The sequence below is a fragment of the Chaetura pelagica genome, unplaced genomic scaffold (genome assembly GCF_000747805.2).
Source record: "Chaetura pelagica isolate M959 unplaced genomic scaffold, ChaPel_1.0 scaffold433, whole genome shotgun sequence".
Classification (NCBI taxonomy): domain Eukaryota; kingdom Metazoa; phylum Chordata; class Aves; order Apodiformes; family Apodidae; genus Chaetura; species Chaetura pelagica.
In genome coordinates this window covers 2592171-2611707 of record NW_009952574.1, presented here as the reverse complement: position 1 = coordinate 2611707, position 19537 = coordinate 2592171, and the positions used below count along the sequence as shown (strand labels likewise).

The following is a 19537-nucleotide window of genomic DNA, read 5'->3' as shown; positions in this document are numbered from 1 at the left end:
AAAGACAGCTTATTTGGCTTTAGTGAATTCAACATCTTAAAGACAAGTTTTCCTTAAAGTATATACACACAAACTTAATCTTTTGTTTCTTTAGATAAACTGAGTACTTCTGCTTCTCATTTGAGACAATGAAAAAATCCTGTCTTCTGTTACATAACAAGTCAACTGGTACTACACCTTTTTTTTATCTTTTTCTATAAATGCAAGCATTTTCTTGGTTTTATAAATGTACTTTGTATTTTTAAAAAGTATATTTTAAAACATGGTACCAATCTTTTAAATTTATTTTTAGAAGAGCCCAGAGAAAAAGCCCAGTATTGCCAGTTTCCTGAAGTACATTTTTTGCATAACATCTTCCCATTACAAAAGTCAACTTTCTAGCCCAAACCCATTAAATAGTTTTAAATATATAGTGCCAATTTTTATATTTACAATATATTCTGAAGGCAAATATAAATCTTTTTAAGTTGTGCTTGTAAATACATGCTGCACTTATTAAATCTACTTCTACTTGGAAAACTATGTGCTACCTTCTAGACACCCCACTGATCAACTTAGTCGCTTCTTGATAGGTTCTGATGTTGGATTCACAGTTGCCCACCATTCTAGCCTTCTCTTTCATGAAGTAGTTAAAGTGGAAGCTGTAAAACATTTAAGGACACTTTAGCATAGAAGTTTTCCTCATCGTCCTTGTGGGTTAATCAGATGTAGCACCTGGTACTTTAACAGTGAGATTCCTTCTGGTATTGGTGACGTGACGTTGTTGAGCAAGGAACGAGCGTCCGGGACCATCTTTGCAGGCACCACTATTGCCAACCAGCCTTGCTTCCATTCCTAGCTTCTGAAGAGTCAGGCTCTGCAAAGGAGTTAAACAACATTTACACTTTAGCAAAGAGAGAAGAAAAAACACTGGCCATCTTTCAGACACAAAACTCATGCTTAGTTAGTATGCACAGAACTTCTACTCTATTTCTTACGTACTCTCTTGCTGCCATAAAGGCATGAACCAAGGCTGGAGAAAAGAAGATTCATTCACGTCTGTAAAGAATGCGTTAATTTTAGCTTCTTGTAAAGGTGTTCCTTTATTAAGGCATTTAATTTTACTTTTTTTATGTCCCATTCCAGTCTTTCTTATGAAAGTCTATTTCAACATCACTTCCTATGAACAACTTTCTCTATTTCTTTTCACCACCAAGCATCAGACATTCCAACAACCTTTGCTGCAGGATGAGAAGGTGGCTCTGGCTTTATTTCACAAATACTGTGCTAAAGACACCGAACATCTAAAACAGGAGACTGACAACCTTTTTAACCATGGCCTCCCTTTGTCAAGCCCAAACACTTCAGCAACAAATGCTGTTGAACATTCAGGAATTTGGCCTGCTAAATCCCAATGGAAGCTTGTGGCACCAATTAATACATTACTAACACGGAAGACATGGCCTGTCCTAAATTCAGTCACCTGTTCCAAAGCACAGAAGACAAGCAGAAAACATGTAACAAAATAATTTTACAAAATCATGTTTTCCCTTTATGTTGCTATCAAAAGAGTTGATGCTGGTGTTTCCTTAGTTATCTCAAAAGGGTTGGAAATGCCAGCTAGAATTCACTCAAGTTTGCATTCTGGCTTGAAGTCAGAATTAGGAAGTGTGCTCTCATTTTAAATGGAAACTCAAAGGCTTTGTTCCTTTCCCCAGTTCCCTGTTTTTAGACACGGGGCTTTGCTAAACTGCAACTTTGATTTTTCAGCCACAGGCAGCTAAACTACTAACTTTCTCTCCTAAATACCAGTTTATAGTGAACTTAAAAAGAAAAAACACCCTGAGATGTAAGATTTACCTGTCACATTCAGCAAAACGTGTTTGTCTGATTTCTGTGATACCAGCAAATGAACTTTTGACCCACCTTGTTATACCAGGCAGTTACAATGAGCTTTTCCTCATAATCACGTAACTTGGCAAGCTTGTATTCAGCCTGCAGGCAGACAACAGAGAAGACAATCTCAATTAAAATACCAAAATAATCTGCATAATTACTGTAGACTGGTGAGTGAAATAAACACACAGAAATGCTTAAATATGCAAAATAACTAGATGGCTTAGAAGTGTAAATAAGATACTTCCAAAAATGACTATGAGAGAAGCTGGAGAGTATTTCCAAGATACAGTTCAACTTAGAAACATACTCTGAGGGTGGGGGGGGGGAAAAGCATGGAAGTCTAGGGTTTATCAGAAAACCTACAAATAACTGAGCATTTTTTTTTACCTGAAAGTCAAGAGTGTATTTCTACTGGCTGAATATTCCTAGCATGTTACTGAATAGCTATTACACTGTGTCCTTACCTTGCATATACACACAGAAGAAACCTGAGGCTGTCACAACTTTTATTTATGAGCTTTCTGGTCATTAACCAGTGGTGAGGAATTTTCTATTTGCTCAGGGAACTATTCCAACCAGTCCCATCGATGTTGCTGTAGAACTCAATGTAGCCTTTCTGAAATTTTTTTTGGTCCCTGGACTACTGCCAACAATCCTTTCAGACTTTCAGCCAAGCAGATTTTACTGAATTAACAGGTTTTACTCTTTTATAGTTTCAAGAATTCCAGTAGATGAACTCACTGATATCAGAGATCTAGTAAATTTAAAAAGTTACTGCAAAACTACCTAGTCCTTCATGCATCTATGCTACGTAACTACTGAAAAAGGTCAGACTCTGCAGCTCTGCACAAGGTAAAGTAACATGGCAAAACTTTTAGTCTTATGAAGTATTTATATTTACCTTCTAGCTTTTCAGAGAGTTTAGAAAGAATCCAAATTAGTGTTTCAGTTGTACATTAAAAAATGCTATTGAAAAGTAAACTACTCTGACAGAATTACACTAGGATAAATTAAGCCAAACTAAAAATGTCTAGGTTTGTCTGTGCAGTTTCTACCTGAATGCAGCACAGAAGGGCAGAAGATCATTAGGGAACAGTAACTTGAGTGTCTAATACCAGACAGAAGAACATACTAGAAATTATTATTAAACATTTGTAAATTTTTACCTCTAATGCTTCAATTTTTTTGTCTTTTTCTGTTATCTGTTTTCTGAGCGACATGATTTCTGCTGATGCTGGATTTAGCTTGGGGTCCAAGGTTTTTATGACCTGTGCAAGGCGAAACAAAAGCATTACAAGTCAGGTTTGACATCTCTGCATCTCATCTGCTCACAGGAGAAATATGAAAACAGACTGAGCACTCCTTGGGCAATTATGATGAAAACTAGGCTGTTACACTGTATAATAGAAGTTACCAAAGGGTACAAATAAATCAGTAATGCATTTTATGCTTTAGCGTAAACCCCATTCTCTCCAACACTTAACTTCAATTGAGCAATTTGACTAAAAACATGAACACGTAGTTACTAACTTTATTTAGAATGGGGGACAAAACTCAAATAAATCTGTTTAACATTTGATGAGGGAGAAAGGTGCATGTTCAGAAACATGCTACTCACATTTCTTGCTTTCTCAAGATACATTTTATATCGTTCCTCCATTGCTTTCATATCCTCATCTTTTTTTCTCAAAGCTGCTTCCAGCTCTCCAATCTTCTGGGCTGTTTACAGAAATTATCAAAGACATACAAAATAAAAATAGACACAGTACTTTCAAGGTTTCTTGATTTAACCACCCCCCAGAATAAACTTTCTAGCCACCATTAAATTTCTCAAGTTCTTCCAGTTGTTTTGGTTCTACCATAAGGCCCCAGCTGACCCTGAATCCCCATTTTGCAGAGCATTAACACAAAGCCCCCATGAACCTCTCTCTGCAAAAAAAACCCTCCACCCCAGTTTCAGGTTTGAAGCTAAGCTGTAGCAGAAAGCCTTGTCCAGGCAAGCATCCCATAGCTCAGGAGCCATGAGAATAATTTTAGAAGGAACTTAACATAGTCTCATAAAAAAAATAAAGTCATCTTCCTCCAGCACCCCAAAAAAAATCCCCAACAAGCACAAAAAACAACTTACGGTTCTGACTGACATCAGGCTGGAGCTCTGCAAGATCAGCCTCTTTCTTCTGTAATTTATCATGAACTTCATTCAGCTTTTCCCTATAAAGGAAAGGCTGGGCTAAGGATTAAGCTCACAATTCCAGGAATTGCATTAAGAGCTGAAAGCTGGAACTTAACAGTGGAAGTGTTTAACTACTTCAAACCCTGGTAAGTTTTGTTTAGTTTAAATAAATTAGTGTGTGTTTTTGAAGAAATATAATAAAAGTTGTGACTTATGAATTGAGTCTCATACACCTGAAACTAAAAAACAACCTAGCAAAAAAATACAGGTACTGCATCTGCTGGAAGGATGGAATTATTTCTGAAGAATGAAATATGTTTTGAACCCAGTGAGGGTGCTGGTTTTAGCAGCCTGTTGTAGAAACAGAACAGTTAAAATGCTACTGGTGATGGAAGAGTGAGTTAAGTGGACACTATTACCACAAGATTATCATGACCAGTGTAGACAAAACTAGAAGGCTACCACTTAACTCATTACATGCATAATTCTCAAATCAGTGGCTTAGAAATACAAGACAGTTTCTGTGCTACAACAGTCAAATTATTTAGCATAAATAAGCTACTGTGGATGCATGTGCCTTACTTACATATGTGCTTCCAATTTCTGCTTCAGGTTGATAGACTATGAAAGGAAAAGGATGAAATTCAGTTATATTTCAAGTACTTCATACCATGCAATGTTAAAGTGCTCTTGCAAAGCAGCTGTGAATATTATGCCGCTCTAAGTAAGTCAAACCAAATAAATCCTAAGAAAAATGCCTTGTCATGTAATTTATGCAACTGCATTCATATTTTTTGCCTTACAAGGACAGCCATGCCAGCATTTTTTTTCTGTAAATCTATCCTTCTCACTTTAACACCATTTACTTACAAAGCTAGGTATTTTTAAAAGTAAAGTAGAGGGTAAAAAGTTACAGTTCCTCAAAGAAGGCAGGGGGAAGGAATCACATAAAACATGAACTTTGCAATTGAAATGCAGCTGGTGGGGGGTGTCTCATGGATTCTCATACTATAGAAACTGAACTCATCTGCTCTGAGTTCAGTGAAGCCAAGTCTGTTTTACATAAACTGAGGGAGCTGTTTTCAGGCAGGACAGAGTTTTTAGAATACACTGACCAGCCTCAATTGTTTAAAATCTTTCCTTCCAAGGTCTTTTGAAAGGTTTGTGTTTGTTTGTGTTGTGGCAGGGGTTGTGGGTGACCCAAAGGGATCCTCACCTCTTACTACTGCATAAATGATTATGTTTCAAACTAACTTTAAAAAAAAAAGCACAAAAAAAAAAAAAAGGACCAAACCACAATCCTACCTTCTCAGTAGCTACCAGCACTACACACTGAAACAAAGTGGCACATTTAAATAAACAACTCGCTGTTCTACTGAAGGATTGTAAACAAAATTAGCAAGTTGTCTTCAAGGTCAAGAAGTCTGAACTTTCACTTACTCCCTCAGCCTTGGATCCCTGCTCCTGCAAAGTCTTTTGCAGATCTTCAATCTGCTGCTGTAGCTCCCCGATACGCTCTTCATTTAGCCTTTTAGGAAGAAAAGAGAGTTATTACCCATCTAAATAGACCAAAACAGAGCATTAGATTTTTCTGATTCATGTCCGCATGGCAATTTTTCAGAGGGTTTACCCAGCAGGACCTAAGCCACAAAGAAACTGGTTTGAAATGTCTTTAGTTTGACTTGAACTTCTGCTGAAACAAACACACAGCAGCTTTATTAAACATTTTATCATGAAAGACTTAGACTAATTTGAAGTTTTGAGAAAACTACCCAAAATTCTTATATCCTAATAAACTACTTTCAGCATTCATTAACTGATAGAGAAATTCTGACCATATCCCACTGTTACAACATGAAGTTCTAGAGTTTACATGCACTCTTGCTCTACCAAGAATCATTCATAGCTGAGAAGAGCATCCTATCAGCAACCTTTTCCTCAGAGTGCACTTCTTTTATTCTACACCACCACAGTTAAGCTACTTTCCCTGCCACTCTGAAGCTCCAGAAATCACTTTTTGCTGTATTTTAAGGTGCTGTTTCACCTTTTCTCAGTTTCTAGTTCGCTCACTGTCCGATGTTTTTGCTCCAGCTGTTCTTGGAGCTCCGTAATACGTTCATTTTCTGACCCTTCCTGTTGTAACAGAAGCATCTTATTTTCATGCTGCAGCCGAATAAACATCTCTCTGAATCAAAAACAAGAAAGTCACAGTTAACTAAGAAAAAGGTAAGAGCAGGTAAGAGCAGGTCCTGTTGACTTCCTCAACCTTAAAGGGAATGAAACAAGTTTTGCCTAAGGATGTATTTGGACCAACAATACAATATTTTATTAAAAGGTAACTTAAAATTTTCAAACACCACAATAGCTTCAGCAATATCAACAAAGTTTCAAATTAAATCACTCCAAACTCAGATTTCACTGTGTCTTTATGTTTCATTCTGTCAGACTTCAAGAGGAATATTAGCTGCCTTTAGCTACTCTTTCTTAGTTGCTGTCTATTATTTATAAATTCTGTCAGTGGCAAGAACTGTTTTGCTCCTTGAAGAGGATGTTTCAAACCAAATTTTATAAAGCAACCTGTTTTTTAAAAGAATGGGAAGTAATCATAGTATGGGAAAATAATTATTAACAGCTACATGAGGGTCTAAAAAAGCATCATGAAGCAAAAGCAAGTGGGATACAGAGTCACACTGCCAAAACTACTGAACTTTCATACAGAAAATATTATGCCCCACCCATATAAATCTCCAGACAACCTCAAACTTGTTGTCTTACCTATATTCCACTGGCAGAATTTCAGCAGCAAGATTCTCATGGCTTTTAACACGAGATGCACCTGCAAATGCATGGCAAGGTTAATTTAACAAACTTAGAGAAATAATTGAAATACACATAAGAGCCTTTGAAAATAAAGCAGTAATACCTGTTTGACTCAAGTGATCCTGCTGCATCTGTGAGTACCGGAGCTCTTCATTTGTCTCTTTTAATGCATCACACTGTACTATCAGTCTCTAAACAGATATATTTGAGATGGTATTAAAGTCATGCTGCATCACTTGAAGACCAAATAACATTAATCAGCAACAGTACTGACACATACACACATCAAGATATATTTTATGTTTTATATGTATATATACACACACACACAAGGCACTAAATTTCATTTTTGTGGTAGTACTACCTTTGGGAAGGTTTTCCTCAAGTAGAGAACTGAGATTTATTAGGTCTTTAATTAAACTCCTATTCAAGAGACTTACCTCTTTTTCTTTGATTAAAGCTTCATGTTTTTCTTCAAGTCGCTTCATTTCAAACGCCAGCTTATCAGCTCTTTTTGATTCTTCAGACAGTTTGTTGTGAAGCTCCTGGACCTTTTATATAAAGATTATATTCAGCACATGAATGTTGCAAGATGCTACCTTTAAAAGCCATGTTAAATCCTTCACTTCTTCCCAGCTCAGCCAAAATAAACAGCTGGTCCCAAAAGCTTGGAGGGGGTTGGACTAGATGATCTTTGAGATCCCTACCAACCTGGCATTCTATGATTCTAAGTTTGGGATTGTTTTTTTCTTTGTTTTTTGCTTTGTTTCAATTTTCACTTTGTTTTGCCTAGTTTGGTTTTAGTTGTTGTTCTTTTTAATATTTAACTACTGAATATTTTAATGACTACTGAAATAGGTGAAACTGAAGCAAAACTTTGACAGTTTAGAACACACTCTGTGTGTTGTAAAGGAAGTTAAGACTATTACACACAAGTGATTTCATGAATGGCTGAACAACCTCTTCCAAGCACACAAATTACCCCAGTTAAAGTAACAAAGAAAAGCCTGCAAACCAGGAACTATCATTTGAGAGAGCAATGACAGTTAAGCTTACTAGTTTAATCACAGAATCACAGAACGTGTGGAGTTGGACCTTTAGAGATCATCTAGTCCAGTGCCCCTGCAGTGACCTTTTTGGCTAGATCAGGCTGCTCAGGGCCTGGTTGAGCCTGACCATGAATGTCTCCAGGGCTGGGGCCTCCACCACGTCTCTGGGCAACTTGTTCAGTGCTTCACCACCCTCCTTGCAAAGAACTTCATAATGTCTAACCTAACTCTACGCTGCTCTAGTTGAAGACCACTGCCTCTTGTCTGATCACTACACACCCATGTAAACAGTCCCTCCCCAGCTTTCCTGCAGACCCCTCAACAAACACCAAAAACGGAATAGCAGCATATGAGAGAGTTTTCATGGATGAGAAATTCCAAGGGCACAATAATGGGTAAGTCCATAGGCTGTTCATTTTTTTTTAACCGAAACATAATTAAAATAATGTTATTTAGATAAGATGCCTATCTGAGGAAAAAGTAACATGAAGTCTAGACACAGCCTTACCTGTTTTTTGTAGGTTTCTAGTTGGGCACGTGCTGCGTTGGCTTTCTTCAGCTCATCCTCCAGGCTGACTGTGTTGTGCATATACATCATGTTGGTTTCCTGCAGAGACTTGACCTGCCTGCGGAAATCATTCAGGTCCTGCAGCTTCTTCCTGTACACTTCGACTGTTGACTCCAGCTTACTTGCCTTGTCTGCAGTTGCCCTTAGAGTATAAACAGGAATCAGAAGAAAGAGCATGTTTCTTCCAAAGATTAAAAGTAGTCAAATTCTGCTTTCATGCACTGTCGAGCTATTTTCAAAGGGAGGTGCAACCAGCATTAAATCCTACTGCTTTATTTTTAAATGCTTGATCAATGCGAATGTGCGTTATGCAAAGATTGCATATGAAAACTGAAATCACCACAGGGTTCAAGTGGGAGTAAGACTGACATTCATATGCTAGGAGTACAAGCAAGGGCTACTATGTCAAATATCCCTAGGGAATACTGTGGGGTGCAATGTAAATGCACCGCAACATTCTGTGCTAGATATTCATCTCAGAGCACTTGTAGCTGGCTAAGGAAAAACACAGATGTGTGTATGAAACCCCACCTCATTGTGGGGTTATGCATAATTATACATAACTAGAACATAATTGCACTATGAAAATTATCATTAGCATATAGGGCCAGAATTACCAAGTGATTGTTAACAAAAGTCTGTGCGGTAAGAAAATATCTGGAGCATAAATACACAAACTAATTTTAATATCTGTGTTTAATATCTGCCCTCTCCTATCACTCAAAGCTAGTACAAGATAATTATGGAATAAAATCTGTAGTTAAGATTTGTTTCAGATGCTATTTAAGAACCACTGTAAGCTAAACACCGGAAACCACTTTTCTTTCCATGTTTTATTTATACTATTTTATGAATAGCAGACCTGCTTTTGCAACATGATTTGCTTCAAATATTTCTTGGGTGGTCTACCATTTAGTTTAGTTTACACAATCTGGAGTTTTTTTCTCATCAAGGTTGTTGTGTATTTCATCTTCACTTTGTTAATCATGTCACTAACCTAAGTCTCACCTAGAAAGACACCACAAGTTAGGCTGAAGTTCTAGGGGGATATATGCTTTTCTACATCAGGAAAGGCAGCTTCTTGCCAACATAAATGTCCTCTTAATAAGAATTCATGTGCTCCCCCATAAAAATCTCTTCATTCTTGCAGAACACTTCACCCTCCACCTCATATGAAGAAGAATAATTTCTGCATTTACTAATCCTGCTTCACACAAAAATCCCATGTTGCTATTCTTATGCAAACAAGAGAGGCTGTGCCTGAAAGCTTGCCCCCCTTCCAGGCTTTGTCAAAGGGCCCTTTTCCAACATTTACTTCAGATCTTATTCAGATAAGATCTACTGCAGAAGTAATGCCTTGGAAAAATCTTGTTAAATTCAAAGCCTTGGATTTAGTCATGAAGTCTTCCTCATGTGTGTATGGAGCTATCTCTATAACATACCTAAGAATATCGTTTTCATCTTTCAAGGCTCTGGATTCTTCTGCCAAAGAGGTCAGTTCATTGTTTCTGTGTTGCAGTTCAATCAGTTGTTTTTCTAGGTCTTCACAATGGACACGATAATCATCTTTTGCAGCTTCAAGCCTACCAGAGCAAAACCAGGAACTCTTAAGAACTCATTGTTATTAAACATTTTTCACTTGGTGTTAGAACTATCAGAAGCATAACAAAGGAAAACTACTTATTTAAGTAGCCAGAAAAATGGTACTGTAAGCATGGAACATGTTATTGTCTACCTATCAAATCAGAATGCATTGCATACTGCAAATCTACCATATCGGTATCTACCATACCATATCAAATCTACCATATCAAATAAAAAGTCATTTTTTTCCTCCACAGGGATCACAGGAATAAAAACTAATGTGAAAAAAAACAAAAACAAAACCAGGACACTCATGAGATATGGAAGATTTTTGGGCGATTAGTGGTTGTTTTGATTTGTTTTGTTTACACACAAATCACTTCAGCACTAATTTTCTGCTTTTCATCACCTTTTTGAAGTATCAAATGGCTACAATATGGCAGTTATAAAGTAACATTTTCTACAAGTTTATTTTTAAAGGTAAGAACTGTCTTTTAGAATATGTTTATACAGTATTAGAAAGCTCTGACAGAAAAAGAAATTGAGATGGAAAATTCTGAAAGAAATCAGAAATTCTCCAAATTGATTTCACATATTTGAGAGAAATCACTTCATACCTGAAGTTTTCTTCTTGCAGTTGTTCCAGCTGCAACTGTGCATGAAAATACTTCTTTGCAACCACAGTATTTGGATCATCAAGAGAGTCATCTAATTGCTCTAGCCTGTCATTCATAATCTCATTTTCTGACATCAAGCTGTTTTTTTCATCCTGGAGGGCAGCCACCTAGTTCAGATAAAACAGCATCAACACTGTAAAACCTGTCCAAGTGGAAAGAAGTATAGCAAGACAGCAATACATCACCAAATTAGTTTATGAAAAAGGTTGAGCGTTTAGGAGTTTTAGAATGTAACTAACAGAGCATACTTGAGCATACAGATGCTTTAGTGTATGACAGTCATGAAGCACTAAAAGGAAAAGTCCCTCTAAAAAAAGACAACTTTTCATAGCTGAAACCATGGTAAGGACAGACAACGCGATATGGAGAGAAACTGGTATTTTCATTAGAAAAGGATACCATGGACGCTGTACAAAAAAGAAAACAACTTGCAAGGACTGGTGTAAAGGTTCTCTCCATCTTGCTTGCACCTCACAAGCAGCAGCAGGATGGCACTGGCCAGCACACCAACACAGTCCTGCCGTGCGCAAGAAGCAGTTTCAGGTGCCGTAAGCTGGTGAGCACACACGCAACAGAAAACCTGGACAGCTCCATGGACAGCATGCATTTGTTTTTTTGCAACAGTCAAACAAGTTTGGTATTGAAAGTGTTCACAGCTAAGCAAATGGGAATACAACACTTCATTGAAACAGTAAGTATATTAACAGCCATAAAATGAAGAAGGATTAAGAGGATAGAACCTTTAAAGTTTTTCTAGTGAAAGCTGTTGTGTTAATTTTAACATCCTGTCAAACATAAGAGCACGTAGCATGTGTTAGTTAATTGGCATTTAAACAGGGACAATATGCTTTTTGGGTTATGTTTTCCTGAATCATAAAGAAAACCTACCTTTCTTATACTCTTGGAAAATATCAAGGAAGACTGAGACCTTACAAGTGAATTTATTAAGAATTAGTTTAAATGAGAAGCGTCAGTCAATATTATGGCTTCAAATAAATTAAATAAAATATAACAAAACATATCATGGTGACATTAATAAACATCAGATGCAACCTAGAGTAGGCAATACTGTGAAACTGTTTGTGATCATAATTCAAATGTCTATCAGTCAAACAGATGTAAGAAACAAAACAGTAAATAATCTACTACTTCATTATTAGGTGCTTGTTTTCTAGGTTCACTCCTTTTTACACCCCAGAGTTCACTTTACTACCTAAATGCACACAAAGCACCTGTGAGTAGAGAGAACACCCAAGCCTTGCTCAGCACAATGCTCTGTGTTCAAGGTTCAGCCACTCCTTAAACAGACACAACATTCACTCTTTTAGAAACATCTTAACAGAACACCCACCTCAGACTTAAAAAAAAAAAAACCCACAACTATCACAGAACTCCAAGCAAATTTTTCATCTTTTCTCAGTTCCTTTCTGGTAGCTTTCTCTTCTTCTTTTCTATTATTTCAACATAACAGAAGTGGTGTTGAAGTCAACAAAATTAGGAAGAGATATTTTAAAAACACATATTAAAGAGCTATGGTGTCATTAACTCATCTGTTTATACCCAGCAGTACCTTTCCCTCAAACACCTTTCATGCCTTCACTTGGCCCACCCTTTGCTGTGGGCTTTGTGTAATCTATCATTAACTAATTAGGAAATATCCAAAGAGAAGTTTGTGGGAGACAGGAGAAAGTCTGGGACTGCTCTAGCGAGACACACTGAATCTCCTGATGAAAGCAGAAACTGCAAGTAAACTTATCCCCAGCACTTCTGGAAGAGTGAACACCCTTTTTGAAGTTCAACAAACGTAATCTGAGAATTCAGCTGCCAAATTAATCCTCTTGGCCATTTAAAATAAATAATTTTCTCCTTCTTGCAATGATTTTTCACATCTCTGCTCTCACTGGGAAGCCTTACCACTGTATGAAGGAAAAAGGAAATGAAATACCTATTCAATCCTAATGATAGTTTCCTGGTGATGGCAATTAGCCAGGAGCCTACTTCACATAAATAAGTAAACATAAATGTAGAACTGGCGTCTGGTTTTGTGTTTGGGTTTTTTCAGAGGCTCATACAGCCAGTGTAGTGCTCTGGCTCCTATAAGAAGATGCCACCCAAATGTTCTCTTTGTACAGAATAAAATCTGCCTTACCAGATAACCCCCTTTATTCTCAGATTATAGTGCCATAAAAGAGGAAACCAATTTAAAGGTAACAAACTGATTTTTTGTTTGTATTCCTTTTTCTTTAAAAAGTTGTTTGAAATTCAAACTTCCTGTTTATTGATACAAAGTCCTCTTTTTTCTTAACACTGACTTCATTGACTTCTAGCTCCATTAAAAACAAAAGTAGGCCTATTATCAGTGTGTTTTTGTAACAGCAGCAAGGACCTATTAGTTCCCATTGTTTTTATTTCCTGAAATAGTTCCTTGTTGCAACTGTGTAGGAGAAAAAGTATATTCTAGATAAATTTCAAATTTTAGTCTTTCATCAACTCCTATTGAAAACAGCCACATTTTCTATGATTAAATCTAATGACTGATTCTTACATGAACTGGATTTTTGGACACAGTTCCAAAGACTAGAGGAAGCTGTGACAAAAAATGAACAGGGTAATTTTTAAAACCATGAACATTATTTTGATGCTACCTGCTACTAAGGGTAAAGACAAAGCTACAGACCAAACAACCTTGGCCCCGTTGGCACAGGACCTCAGTTTACACTTCCATCAGAAAACTACTTCCAGTAATTGCATTTTAGAGTACAGAATGATTGTTTTTTTCCCCACAAACAGCAACAAGTTCTCAAAGAAACTTAAAGGTAAAATTCACTTTGCCCTTCAGAATTTCTGCATCTTAATAGGAGCACCACTACATGCTGAAGAAATAAGCAACTTAAGAAACTTGCTGTTTCTTACCTGTAAATCTAGCTCTTGACATCTTTGTGCCAACTCTTCTTTTTCTGCTAGTGCTTCCTGAAGATCTTCCAAAGCTTTTTTAAGCTTTTAAAAAATAAGATAGTCAATCATTCTGGCCCACATCCAAATTACTAGTAGTTCTAGCTCCCAAAACATCTCTGTTCATTTCGCTTGCATTTTAAATAACTACTGCACATAGTAAGTAAATTATTGAAACTCAGAATAACATCCAGATTCCACAAAGTTTAAGACTACTTGTGTTCCAAAATCAAATGCAGGAGCATGTGTGCTGCCACAATTTCAAAATCCCTGCTTGTTAAATCAAATGCCCTTCATCTCAGAACAGAAAAAGCAATGCTTCTTTATGGGCAGATACTTTTAAAGACAACTTGATCTTATGTGCAACATCTTGTAGTAGTCAGGTTATCAAGAATTTTCATGATTCCTTAAAAATAATCTGAATTGTTTAGTCTAACATGGCTGAGCCTTGATCTACCCTTAGTATTTCTTGCAATGTAGGTCTGCAGTGGCCAGTTTTACCCCATCCAGGAAGATGACACAGCAGCATTGCATTTTTTCTTAATAAGTTATAAAATAGCACAAAAAAAATCACTGAATTAGTGCTGAAAAAAGCATCACTTTATTTTAAATTCTCTGCCTACATCAGTATGTTGCTCTGCCCTTTGTGAACCAGTAATGGTTTAATCAGACCAAGCAGTTTGTAGAGAGAGAAGCACAGTTACTGCTGAGGTTTTTAGGTTTTTTAACTTTTAGAATTAGAGCAGCCCTCCTCTTCATTTAAGAGATGGCAAGATACCAACTTATTGTTCAGCCTTGAACTACAAGAGCAACAAAGATTAGGCAGTTACCTGCTGTTCCATATCACTTGATGCATCAGTTGTGGAAGGTCCTGTTACTTCCTTGCTCATGAGCTACAGAAAGAGGCCACAGGAAAAGAAGGTTAAATTAGAGGTTAAGTATCTGTAAATTCACTGTCGACTGACTACCAACTGTATTTTCCATCATGTCCTTGCATCCCTTCACTATATCAAAACAGACTAAAAATAATTAAAAAAACACTTCATGGTTGGTCAATATTTAAACAAATCTGAAATAAGATGACGTTTTTTTCCCCCCCTTCCCAAATTAAACAAGTTAGCAGTAACATGTAATTGGATGATTTGTCTTCTCTTGAAGTTATTGCTACCCCTAGTGAAGTTAAAAAGGGGTGAACCAGACGACAGGATTTCACTTAACTGATTTAATAATTACACTTATTTGTGTCACATTCATGGCTATTAAGCATACAACAGGAACATTAAAACAGCTCTCAGTGATCTCCAGTACAAAGATGTACACAGTATGCTTGTCAATAATTAAAGGGCTTTACTTCTTTCTCAGGATTTACAGTATTATTTCTAGGCTTGCTTCAGAAAAAAGGTTTGATTAGTCAGAATACAATAAAAGAGGCTTATGGATGTATTTTTCCCAATAGGGAATTTATAGCTTTAAAGACTGTATAGTAAATTTAAAGCTAAGTTTTAAAGCCTATTACCAACTCTCCACTGTTACCTTGATGAGAGTGCAATTATACATTACATTTTCTTCAACAAAGTCACCATGTTGGTTTTGCCTCCCCTCCACACTCTGTGTCAGTCCTGAAGCTCAGAGATGTGACTGCAGAGCTATGCTGTGAGGTGGGTCACTAAGGTGATCCAGCTAAGAGCAAATTAAAGAGAGCAGGGAGAGCAAGAATAGAAGAGGTACAGCTGGCAGTTTGAAAATCAGATGCTGGAATGATTTGCCAGAACAGTGTAGCCTCTCACACAGTTACATTCAGCTTAACTTTGGGTCTAAGACTACAGCACTGGCTACAGAAATTTCAGAACCTGACTCCAGTTTCATCAGCAGTTGGCAACTAGATACATTTCTTGTGTGAAACAGCAAATCTTGAACATGTACTGTCTCCACAAGTTGTGTGTTTCAGTATGCAAGACTAAAACTCAAAACCCATTGGTTGGGGTCAGAGGCCTCTTTCCTGATCCTCCCAGATAATTTAGGGCAATACTTAAATTCTTCCAAGCTCTTTGCTTGAATGAAAGAATTCACAAAGATCAACAAATGGATGTCTGGACTTCTCAAGTGACAGCACTAGGGTATTAATTATTACTTACCTCTTGAATGGCAGTCATGACAACATGCTGAACAGATTCTTCAAGGGTCATGATATTCTGTATGTGTTCTGTGGAAGAGAATTTGTAGTGACTCATGACAATGTTCATCTTAATGCATGGAGTAACCTGATGTACTGTTTGGAGACAGATATGGAAGAAACTACTCTCTATAAAGCTTCTTCAAAACAGGTAGTACACTATTTATACAGAGCACCACCTTAAACCAACAATGGTATGTCCAGTAATATGGTAGATAAGCACAAGAGATTATAATCTCTTAAGTGAACAAATTTATATTATGCATAATAGAGCAAGAACATTTAAAGACATTTGTATTTACATGGTTCTCTTTCCACACATACATCAATGTGTGTATATACATAAACTTTATCAAAGAGTCAACAAGCTTAAAATTGAGTTTATAAATAAAACTTAAAGGAAAAAAGGAATTGCTAGGATCATCATTCCCAGTGCAGCCTGACAACTGACTTCCCAAGCACTCTTTGATGCAGTCAGTTCAGACTACCTAGGAATGACACATGTTCTACCAACAGAATCACTCTGAGGATTGCTCAGCCACCTGAGCATGGGGCATTAGCTCAGGCCAGGGGAGAAACAACTCAACTAATTCAGTCTTCAGCCTCTGCAGATAGACAATAGGCACTTTCTATTAAAAGTTTTAAATTTAATTTCCTTGATTTGCCTTTGAATAGTAAATTTTAGGTCTTGGCACATGTTTTAACAAGTACAACCAACCCACACACTTCAGGCTATTTTTTAAACCTGCCCTGAGCAAAGTTAAGAGTTTTATTCACAGGCATTTCCTGTAGATTTTCTACTTTTAAGTGAGGTCTGGTTTCAGACCAAGCATCCAACATTTTAGCAACATATAGATAGGCAGGAAAAGTCTGTACATCTCTTCCACTGGTAACAATCACCTGAAGCAGTCTGCTGTTTGTTGAACAGATTAAGGGACTGCATACCTTGTTTCCTTTCACAGTTGACTGCACAACCTAAAATAAGCTGGAGAAGCCTTCCCAGTTCAGTAGGATCTGAGTTCTCAGATATCCGGTTTAAGTCTGGAATAAGCTCTTCTGAAATCTGCTGACCCAAGAACTGGAAAAAAGAAAATGGAGAAAGTGAACTCTTACTTTGCAACATGAAAACCTGGTATCATGTAAGAAATCTGGACTCAGTAAGGCCTCCAGAGAAAACTGTCTATTAGTAAGTTTGTTACCCTAAACAGTATAGAAAGATTTTAAACATTAAACATGGAGATACACATTAAAGATACCAGTTTATGAGGGAGCGCACAGCATTATCAGATTAGGAAATCTGAAGAGGTCTGATAAAGCAGATGTTCTTAACTCATTTGTTACAGGGCTCATTTGAAACCTGGACATCACACTGTGCCTCTCTTGGGCTACCAAAGACCACTTAGACAAGAAAAAGCAACATTAGTAAGTTAAAAGTTCTTGGATAGACTTCAAATATGAGGGAATTAATTTATTATACCAACATACTTTAAAATAAATAAATATGCTTCCAAATTCAGTTGCTCCCTAATCCTTCAAAAATTTCCTGCTAAGCCTAAAGAAACTCTGCTTCTGGGCTTGCCAGAGAGCCTCAGTTCTGGCAATACAGAAGGTCCTGGCACTTGGTATCACAGCTAAGCCCAGGTGAGAGCAGGAAGCCATAACATGATCCGGCAAGTTTTTCCTATCGCACCCATTACATAAATGTATCAAGCTCCATATATAACCCAGCATTTATTTTATAAAACTCAAAACACAGCACCCTTTTATGGCTACCATGCTCATCCTGCACAAGACAGAAACAACTATAAGCTTTACTGTCTCCAGGAGGATTCGTAATTTACTTCCCAGCTTCCAAGTGAGTACCATAAAACCTAGACTAGGGCTGACAAATCTGTTATGTTGTCTAGAAACAGGATAAAACTTCACTTGACAAGAGCAAATATGAATGCACACTCAAAAGTCAGCAGGATTCTGCAGCTCAGTCCTTATGACATTCCTCTGGGCATTGACAGAGCCACGGTTTCTAGATTATACTCCAAGAGTTGTATCCAGAATACACCTGCTCAAAATAATCTTATATTCACTCAGACCCTCCCACTTAACCAGATAATTATAATACATTTTCTGCCAAAAATGTCCTTAAGGTAAACTACTTTCCCAGGAAAAAAAAAAAAAGGTAGGTGAAGGGGGACAATAATAATTTTTAAGGATTAGAACAACAACAAAAAATTTCTATACCTCATGATAGTAGTCCATAATTCCTTGTAGTATCTTCTTCAGATTACTGGACTAATTGTTGTACATGAAAGATAAGGTTATAGGATTTTATTAAAATTCTTAATTTCATTAAAATTAAATAATAAATTACAATAAAATGCTTACATAGCAGCTCTACAAGAGGACACTAAAATAACAGGGGAAGATAAATGTAACAAAAAAATGCCCATGCAACAATGCTGAAAGGCACTTCAACAATCAACAGACAGTTCAAGCTCATTTCAAACAACTTTTAAAAATCTGAACTTAATTCTGTAGTTTTTGGACTGCTCAGGACAGACATCATATATCCATCCCTACAGACTTTCACTAACTTCTGTTTTGAATACCTTTATTCTCCAGTTGTCACCAACATCATCTTTAATGCGACTTAGCCAAGTTGCATCAAACCAAGCAACATCTCTGAAAGAAAATTACATTATTAAACATCAAGAAGCCCACACTGAAATAAATAACAGATTCCTGGCATTAAATCATCAGATGTCTGACTAGAGTGTCTAGTAAGCAGGAATTCCTGGAGCCTGCAAGATATACCTCTGTCATAGGAAATTTCCAACCTGATGGCTGAGTTAGGACAGCACCTTCCAGGGCAGGAAGAATTTCTGTTGAAGCTTGAGGTTGCTACAGCTGGGAGCACGAGGATGTGAAGGCTTCTGTCATGCTGAATCTTTATACCAGTCAAAGTGATCATAAAGGTGTAAAAAAAAAATCCTTTTTTCTTAGAGCTGATGTTAAGTTTGATACCTACTCTTGTACATCTGCATTTTCCAACGCTCACTATAATTCATCAAAAGTCCTTGTCAAAAAAAACAACATCTTAAACTTCTGGCACTTCATCTCTTTGGTTCCCCTGGGCAGCATAATTCCCACTTTGCCCACCCATATAAGGATGAGCTGCTGAGGGAATTGTTTACACAGACTGAGCTGCGAAGCAGAACAATCACGGCATATCTAACAATATCTTAACTCTTACACCATATTGTTTATTCACTGGTCTCAAAGCACCTAATAAAAGACAATTATTATCCCCACTTGCATATCAACCACCTTGGTAGTAAAAAGTTTGCCCAAAGCTTCATACCACAGACACATGGGAGGTGACCCTCAGTGAATCTTCACTAAGCAATACTAACTCATTTTTCTGCCATGCCCCAGGAAAAGAGTGAACTGTCTTTACACAGCACTCCTAAAATATTTTCAGACAGGGGAGTTTCTGGGTTTGGGTATTTTTAGGGAGGGAGGTTGGTTGTATTTTTGGGGGCAGGGTTAGTTTAAAGTACTTTTTTGGTAATCAAACATCTAGTTGGAGCAGGAGATGGTAGTTCAGACTTCCTTTCTTATCTGAGCCAACTACAACAATAAAATTAGTGATGACTTGTAGCATGA

At 37.1% G+C, this 19537-nt stretch overlaps 1 protein-coding gene across 1 annotated transcript in view; it reads right to left on the bottom strand.

Annotated features, from left to right (window-relative positions):
• Nucleotides 1–598: 598 nt before the first annotated feature.
• The window catches only part of HOOK1 (hook microtubule-tethering protein 1), a 20303-nt gene continuing 1364 nt past the window's right edge, over nucleotides 599–19537 (bottom strand). The window contains exons 3-22 of the mRNA XM_009993578.1: nucleotides 18481–18553; nucleotides 18113–18163; nucleotides 16820–16952; nucleotides 15837–15904; nucleotides 14532–14594; nucleotides 13663–13746; nucleotides 10690–10856; nucleotides 9931–10071; nucleotides 8429–8630; nucleotides 7312–7422; nucleotides 6975–7062; nucleotides 6827–6887; nucleotides 6096–6236; nucleotides 5492–5579; nucleotides 4638–4672; nucleotides 4007–4089; nucleotides 3497–3597; nucleotides 3045–3146; nucleotides 1906–1974; nucleotides 599–856 (exon numbers count right to left, since the gene is read on the bottom strand). Of these exons, the coding sequence (XP_009991880.1) occupies nucleotides 698–856; nucleotides 1906–1974; nucleotides 3045–3146; nucleotides 3497–3597; nucleotides 4007–4089; nucleotides 4638–4672; nucleotides 5492–5579; nucleotides 6096–6236; nucleotides 6827–6887; nucleotides 6975–7062; nucleotides 7312–7422; nucleotides 8429–8630; nucleotides 9931–10071; nucleotides 10690–10856; nucleotides 13663–13746; nucleotides 14532–14594; nucleotides 15837–15904; nucleotides 16820–16952; nucleotides 18113–18163; nucleotides 18481–18553 (2020 nt within the window). The 3' untranslated portion in view covers nucleotides 599–697. The remainder of the gene's footprint in view (nucleotides 857–1905; nucleotides 1975–3044; nucleotides 3147–3496; nucleotides 3598–4006; nucleotides 4090–4637; nucleotides 4673–5491; nucleotides 5580–6095; nucleotides 6237–6826; nucleotides 6888–6974; nucleotides 7063–7311; nucleotides 7423–8428; nucleotides 8631–9930; nucleotides 10072–10689; nucleotides 10857–13662; nucleotides 13747–14531; nucleotides 14595–15836; nucleotides 15905–16819; nucleotides 16953–18112; nucleotides 18164–18480; nucleotides 18554–19537) is intronic.